The 7,758-nt window shown below is 37.7% G+C and overlaps 1 protein-coding gene across 14 annotated transcripts in view; it reads left to right on the forward strand.

Annotated features, from left to right (window-relative positions):
• The window catches only part of LOC129445802 (NLR family CARD domain-containing protein 3), a 114,234-nt gene extending 109,738 nt beyond the window's left edge, over positions 1-4,496 (forward strand). For 10 of the 14 annotated variants that reach the window (XM_073873905.1, XM_073873907.1, XM_073873909.1 and 7 more), the window contains 3 exons: positions 689-862; positions 1,457-1,630; positions 3,300-4,496. In XM_073873905.1, the coding sequence (XP_073730006.1) occupies positions 689-862; positions 1,457-1,630; positions 3,300-3,372 (421 nt within the window). In that variant the 3' untranslated portion in view covers positions 3,373-4,496. The remainder of the gene's footprint in view (positions 1-688; positions 863-1,456; positions 1,631-3,299) is intronic. The other 4 variants (XM_073873908.1, XM_073873913.1, XM_073873916.1 and 1 more) reach the window with 2 other exon arrangements.
• Positions 4,497-7,758: the final 3,262 nt, after the last annotated feature.

Here is a 7,758-nt window from a genome sequence, read left to right on the forward strand (position 1 = left end):
TTAAGAGGTTTGCGCTCAAGCTTTTTCAGGACTTTCGATCGGTTAATAAATTGTAAAAGTAACAGACCCACGTGGGGATTGACCAATAGCATCGAATTGTGAAAAAATATGAAATTGACAAATTGTGGACATACGAGGTTTCCGCCCGACAGCGACGTTGTAGATGGGACATTTGTACATTTTTTCCCCCTCTGTCTGGGCCCCATCCCGCCAATTGGGCCCTAGGCACGTGCCTAGTTTGCCTTTGCGTTAATGAGGCTCTGGTCTCTGGCTATATGCGCATTTCAGATAACAAATTTTAAAAACTTTGGGATCCCCAATGCTGATCGACAAACTGAAGAGAATGATCAGCATTTGAAGTGTGTTAATCCGGGTCTGGGCAGCTCCATCTGTTTATTCAGCATTATATCAAATTTTAAATAAAGCTCCCAGTTATACCAAGTCTATGGTCACACATGGCTTTATTCTTTCGGGATATAAAAGAGACCTAAATATTCATGTGGAGTTTCATCAATTTATAGCTCATTTCTGATTGGAGAAATAAACCATGTTGCAACTGTCACCACTCTCCCTTATAAGATTATATTCTCATTCTACATTCATTTACACTTGTTTTCTTTATATCTGACTGTGAGCGATAGTAAAAGTTGTAGTTTAACACACTGTTATCTTGTTATTTCTCTCTTAGTATGAGTTGGTGTAATCTGACAGAGAAAAGTTGTTCATCATTGAGTTCAGTTCTCATCTCAAACTCCTCAAGTCTGACAGAACTGAACCTGAGTCACAATAAACTGCAGGATTCAGGAGTGAAGCTTCTCTCTGATGGACTGAAGAATACAAACTGTAAACTGAAGATATTACAGTAAGAAAATCCTTAAACCAATAAGATTAAAAAACTTGTAAATTCTTATAAAAGTTGATGAGAATCATCTTCATATAATGTTGTTCATCATAATGTAAGAGACTCAACACACACACACACACACACACACACACACACACACACACACACACACACACACACACACACACACACACACACACACACACACACACACACACACACACACACACACACACACACAAACACACACAAACACACACACACACACACGACAAACAAAAGAGAATTTCAATCAACTTGTTTTGTTACTTTTTCATTGAGACAAAAGACACTTAAATATTAAAAACATTTATAAATTTATAATTCTCAGACACACTCTTATTTTCACTCTGCTGTCAAAATGTAACAAATCCAACACCACCAATATTGTTAAACAGATAAATGAGTGTTGAGAATCCATTGATCTTTTGCTTTCAATCTCTCTCTCTCTTTCTCTCTCTGTGTTTCTCTTTCTTTTACTGTATATGTTCTGATCATAATAGTCTCACACATATAATTATAATTCATGACTTCATTTACTGTAAGTGTCAGGAGTTTTTCTTCTCTCTTCAGTCTGGAGTGCTGCAGTATTGGAGATGAAGGTTTTGTTGCTTTGGCTTCAGCTCTGAGATCAAACCCATCACACCTGACTGAACTCAATCTGAATGATTATAATCCAGGAGATTCAGGAGTGAAGCTGATCTCTGATCTACTGAAGGATCCACACTGTAAACTACACAAACTACAGTGAGTTATTCATATTTATAGTTTTGTTATTGATTTCATTAATCATTATTAAATATGTCATGTACTGTAATTGTTTTACTCTCAAATTTCTGCTGTACAGATGTGGCCAAAAGTATTTTTAAAGTGACACCAATTTTGTGTTTTGCAAAGTTCATCAGTGATCAGATGCATTTGAAATAATTGCAAAAAGCTTTGATGGCCAGCTAACATTTCATGAATCATATCAGCAGGAAATGTGAAAGTGTGAATGAGCAGGGGCGGGCTTATCATTTTGGGGGCTCTCAGCAAAGTCAGGACCTGAGGCCTCCATGTCTCAACATTGGATACATTTTACTTTATCATCACAGCTAAAACAAGGAAACAGAGTTTAATGCATTAGGGAATTCCTCAAATGTAATGGATTTGACTGACAGCGCACTGACAAGGGAACAGACAAATGCATTAAATTAAGAGAAAAAGTGAGTGGTCTTAAAAAGGGGGTGCAGCGTTTCCCACACATTGACTTACAATAACATCTGGAAGTGAAAATACATTTTGGACTCAGAAAAACCACCTCTTGTCAAGGAGCCTTCAAGTGGGATTTTAATTTGGCATGGAGGGATGTATAAAAGATTTTAAAATAAATATGGTGTATAAACAAGATTAATCTGGAAGCGAGGGTTTACAGATCACAATGGAAGCGGGTAAAGCCTTACAGTCATCATGATCACAGATGTTAACTTCCAGGATCAGCACTGTTAATGTACCGCATAAGATTAAATTAATTTATATTTAACCAGTTTAGTATGGAGAGGCACTGAAATGTGGACCTTCATTTATATGTTTTTGACCTACACATTACATGACGTGAGAACAGATCGCTATTCAGGTTAGTATGTTAGCATGCACTCACTAACTTTAGTTAAACTTAATTAGACAACCAGAAAATGTATGTTTTCATCTTCATTGAGATTGGAGTTAAATCCTTAGAGCACCAGTTAGCACATTTCAGCTCAGTTATGTTTTGGTTTAGGAAATAAAAAATAAAATCCATTGCCCTGGAATCAGTGTTACAAGTACCCCAGGCACATCGTTTGATCATTTTTGTAGCATAAACAACATCAAACTGATGAGAGCTTCAGATCTTCAGATGTTTCTCTATAGCACTGAAACCTAAAGATGTCTGAGTTCTGGTCCTCGTGCAACTGATACTCAGTTGCCATTTGCTCAACTGCATTTGAGGGGAGGGGCTTAGGGATAGGTCATTTGCAGAGGTGAAGAACAAGGGTAAACCCTGTAAATATTGACTCTGCGCATATATTAACTGTTTTTGACAATAAAGCCTTTAAAACTTGTGTGATATGCTTATCATTGTTTTCCAGAATAATAATCTACAAATACTGAAGCAGCAAACTTTGCAAACACAAAATTTATATCAGTGTTAACTTTTGCCCATGACTGTAGTGTTGTTTTACTCTGGTATTTAATGTAAATGTGGTATGATAGCACTACTTGTATTATTCTCATGTGTAAGTCACTTTAGATAAAAGCGTCTGTTAAATAAATAAATGTATAATGATGAAAGTCATGTAAGATGATAAATATAAACATGATTCTGACATGATGTCTGTTTATATTGACTCTGATGAGTGAATATTAATGTCTGATCTATTTCTTCAATGTTTTACAGTATTGAGCCTCGACTGCATCAATCATCTACAAGAGCTACAGATGACAAATCAAACAACAGACTTCAGTTATAAAGTAGAAGATCTGCTTACTGCCTCCTACTGGACAAACATCAGCAGTGAGACATCAGAGCTCAACATGAGAGACGTCTGTTAGAGTTAAACACACAAACATGTGGATGAAGATCTGCATTCATAATCCAGCAGAAGAGTTTAATGAAGTTCAATGATGTTTGTGTTGTGGATGTGATTCTTATCATACCTGTCAACACTCCCGTTTTTAACAGGAGTCTCCAATATTTCACTTGCCTGGCTGCGACCTGCTACGCACTTTTGCTCAATTTCATTTTCCTTCAGTACTACATCTGGGATTTCGATCTATTCTAGCGTTTCGAGAAATCAAATTTTTGTAGGACCAATCAGCGAACAGAGGGAGTGGCTGAAAACGATGATCTGCCATAGTCAATCTCTAACGTGTGGTCAGCGCATGATATACGTAAAGACCACACTTAGCGATTGGCTGGCAGATCCTGAGTGACTCTGGGCAGATCCAATAGTGTTGGACTTTAACAGAGAACCCGCCTACAAGGAAGTAAACGTTTCTCAATGGAGAGAGGCCAGACTCTCTGTACAAATGAAATGTAGGAGAGTCTGGTAGGACCAGGCTAGTATTACCCCCCCCCCAGGAATTACCTTTCACAACTAAGACTGAACAGTTGTTTCTGGTTGTGTTAGATCAGTGGTACCTAAACTTTTTCAGCGTGCTGCCACCCTTGTGTACAGTGCATTTTTTCGCGGCCCTCCGAAAGAAAATTTATGACAAACAGTTTTAAAATCTAATATTTTTATTAAACAAAACATATAAAATTATACCTAGTAGTGCTGTTGGTTAGTTGGCTTATTGTTTTTTAGTTTTAATTACACAGAATTCATGATAAATGACCATCTCGCAGCCCCCAGTTTGAAAACCACTGTGTTAGATCATTAGGAAGCAGACTATTAGCTAGAGATATCGCTATTTATCTATGAATGATGATACTTAAAGTGCACCTATTTTCTACACATTATTTTCCACATACGCTATATTTTTGTAGCTCCAGATTTCCCTCTCTTCCTGAAACACACAGATTTTGTACAAAACTCATCGATTTGAAAAGCACTGTGTCCCTGATTGACCAGCTAATCTGTACGTTGTGATTAGCCTGTGTTGATCCACACTTCAACAGTTGCACGGTATAAATGTTAATGTATAATTTAGATGAATGTTAATTTAGGAAAATAAAACCCACTCTTTAATCATATTTTTATTGTGTCTTTGCTCTGCCTGTGTTGCTTGGGAACTGCGCTCTGTTGCAGCCACTTAATTTTGAGGAACTACTTTGTTTGACGGAAGATTTGTACTAATATAATAACAACTTATTTGCTGTGTTTTATTTTATAAAGCATATGAAGTAACCGTTTTATAAAAACTTACTATAAAGTATATTAGGAAAGTATATTAAGAACACCATACTAATACTGTGTTTGACCCCCTTTCGCCTTCAGAACTGCCTTGACTCTACGTGGCATTAATTCAACAAGGTGCTGAAAGCATTCTTTGGAAATGTTGGCCCATAATTGATAGGATAGCATCTTGCAGTTGATGGAGATTTGTGGGATGCACTTCCAGGGCATGAAGCTCCCGTTCCATCACATCTCAAAGATGCTCTATTGAGTTGAGATCTGGTGACTGTGGGGGCCATTTTAGTACAGTGAACTCGTCATGTTCAAGAAACCAATTTGAAATGATTCAAGCTTTGTGACATGGTGCATTATCCTGCTGGAAGTAGCCATCAGAGGATTGGTACATGGTGGTCATAAAGGGATGGACATGGTCAGAAAAATGCTCATGTAGGCCTTGGCATTTAAACTAGGCCCAATTTGCACTAAGGGGCCTTAAGTGTGCCAAGAAAACATCCCCCACACCATTACATCACCACCACAAGCCTCATTATGCCAAATTCTGACTCTACCATCTGAATGTCTCAACAGAAATCGAGACTCGTCAGACCAGGCAACATTTTTCCAGTCTTCAACTGTCCAATTTTGGTGAGCTTGTGCAAATTGTAGCTTCTTTTTCCTATTTGTAGTGGAGATTGGTACCCGGTGGGGTCTTCTGCTGTTGTAGCCCATCCACCTCAAGGTTGTTTGTGTTGTGGCTTCACAAATGCTTTGCTGCATATCTTGGTTGTAACGAGTGGTTATTTCAGTCAAAGTTGCTCTTCTATCAGCTTGAATCAGTCGGTCTATTTTCCTCTGACCTTCCTCGGACCTCCTTCTTTCCCATACTGACATTCGGTTTGTAGTTCAGGAGCAGGACCACACCCCTAAAGGCATTGAAGCAACTGCCATGTGATTGGTTGATTAGATAAGTGCATTCATGAGAAATTGAACAGGTGTTCCTAATAATCCTTTAGGTAGTGTATATAAAAGCCACATAGTAACAAATGTTTTGAGGTGTGTAACCTTAATACTTATCATTTAATCTTAATCGTATTTACTATACTTATTTGCCTGGTTTCACAGACATGGCTTTAGGCTAGTCCCAGACTATATCTTAAAATATGTCATTAGTCTCTTTCATACAGTAATTTCAGTAAATTATCATGAAACCAGAAAGACTTTACCAATAAATACAATAATGTGCTGTTCACACACACAGTGACATTCCGTATTTTTACCACTAAGACATTCACACATCAGTATCAGGATAGCGGCTTCGTGAAAAAGCAGAAGTTGCCTCGGTGTTGTATTTGTAAACAATGGCGGGTTATGGCTTTATATCCATGGTCAGAATTTTGTTGTTTTCACGCAGTTGCTCGTGACCAAACATTGCATTAGGTCAGGGGTCCCCATCCTTTTTTACACCACGGAACGGTTTCAGCTTTATAAAATGTTTGCGAAATGGGGGGGGGGTTCACTGAGTTGCTGTTTGAACAAAGTGCTGAAAATTTTGCGAAATAAGTTTTTAAACAGAAGTAAAGATTAAACAACCATGCATTAGGAAAATTAATATTGCTTTTTTTATAGTATATTTTCTATAGATGTGTATCGTATTTTTCAGACAAAGCTGCGTTTTTTTTTCATAACTTGGTGTGCCTTGTAAGTCAGTATGAATTAATTTTGACATTTATGAGTCAAAACAAGTAATATTTTCCTGATAATGCCCTTATTGTCTCAGAAACACACAGAGGCATTATTGTTAATACAGTACCTGATGCTGTTAAAAAGTGTAAGTGTAACTGTGCTCCTGTATTGCTCAGTGGTAGAGCATTGCGTTAGCAGCACAAAGGTCATGGGTTTGAACCCAGGGAACACAAGTTGGTAAAATATATGCCTTGTAATGCACAGTAAGTTGCCTTGTATAAAAGCATCTGCCAAATGCATAAATATAGTATAATGGTCTCTGTAGGAACCAATAATTAAATCCTACTGGAATAAGACCCAAAACATGGTACATAAAGGAAATCTGTAATGTTTTTAATGGTAAACTGATAGTTCATAATGGTATTTATAAAGGGAACCAGTTTTAGTTTGTATCATCAGGGATGGTCCGCTGAAACCATTTTATACTACTTTATGAATACTTCTACTTTACAAACAGTTCTCTGTTAATGATGAACAAACTCTGTGCCACCAGAAGAATCGGACCATTTACTCAGCATAAATCCTACATTCAAGTACTAGTCTAGTTTATCTACATAAAACGCACATCTTGATCCTCCGCTAGACCAGGAACTCTGTGAAGTCCGTATGGCCGTAAACACGGGCAGTCAATGTGCAACAAGTTTGTGAATTTCACAAACGATTGTATTCCAGTGCTGTTGTTAAAACAGCCAACCACACAACACTCTCTTCCCGGCATCACTGGACAGAATACGTACTAAAAAAAGAAGAAAATTTTGCACAGCTAACATCTGCAACAGCCACATACACCGGGACCAACCCGTTACACGAAACTTCCGCTGCTTCCTTAGCACCGCAGTAATGCCGGCGCTGCTTTACTTCCCCGTTTTGCCAGATTGGTGTATAATAATATAATAATAATAACAACAATAATAATAATAAATTTTATTCTTTAACCTACGTTTAAACAAATCTTGCAGTGCTAGCCTATAATGTAAAAGTCAGAAATAAAACATGATAAATAATCAGGACTAAGGGTAAAAACAAGATAATATAGCAACTTAAAAAAATACAACTATAGGTAACAAGAACAAAGAATAAAGCTCACCTATGCGCTCTTGGAGAATTTTAATGCACTCAAGTGCACCCGAAACACTCGCATCAGCCTTCTGCAAACTTCTTGCCACAGCCTCACAAGGCCCAAACATCGCCTCACAGCACAAAAGCCCAAAGACAGTTCTGCCCTTCATGGCAAGCTTGAGAAGTCCCGATATTTACGACTAGGTCTACCCACAA

This window comes from Misgurnus anguillicaudatus, chromosome 12, assembly GCF_027580225.2.
Source record: "Misgurnus anguillicaudatus chromosome 12, ASM2758022v2, whole genome shotgun sequence".
NCBI classification, from domain to species: domain Eukaryota; kingdom Metazoa; phylum Chordata; class Actinopteri; order Cypriniformes; family Cobitidae; genus Misgurnus; species Misgurnus anguillicaudatus.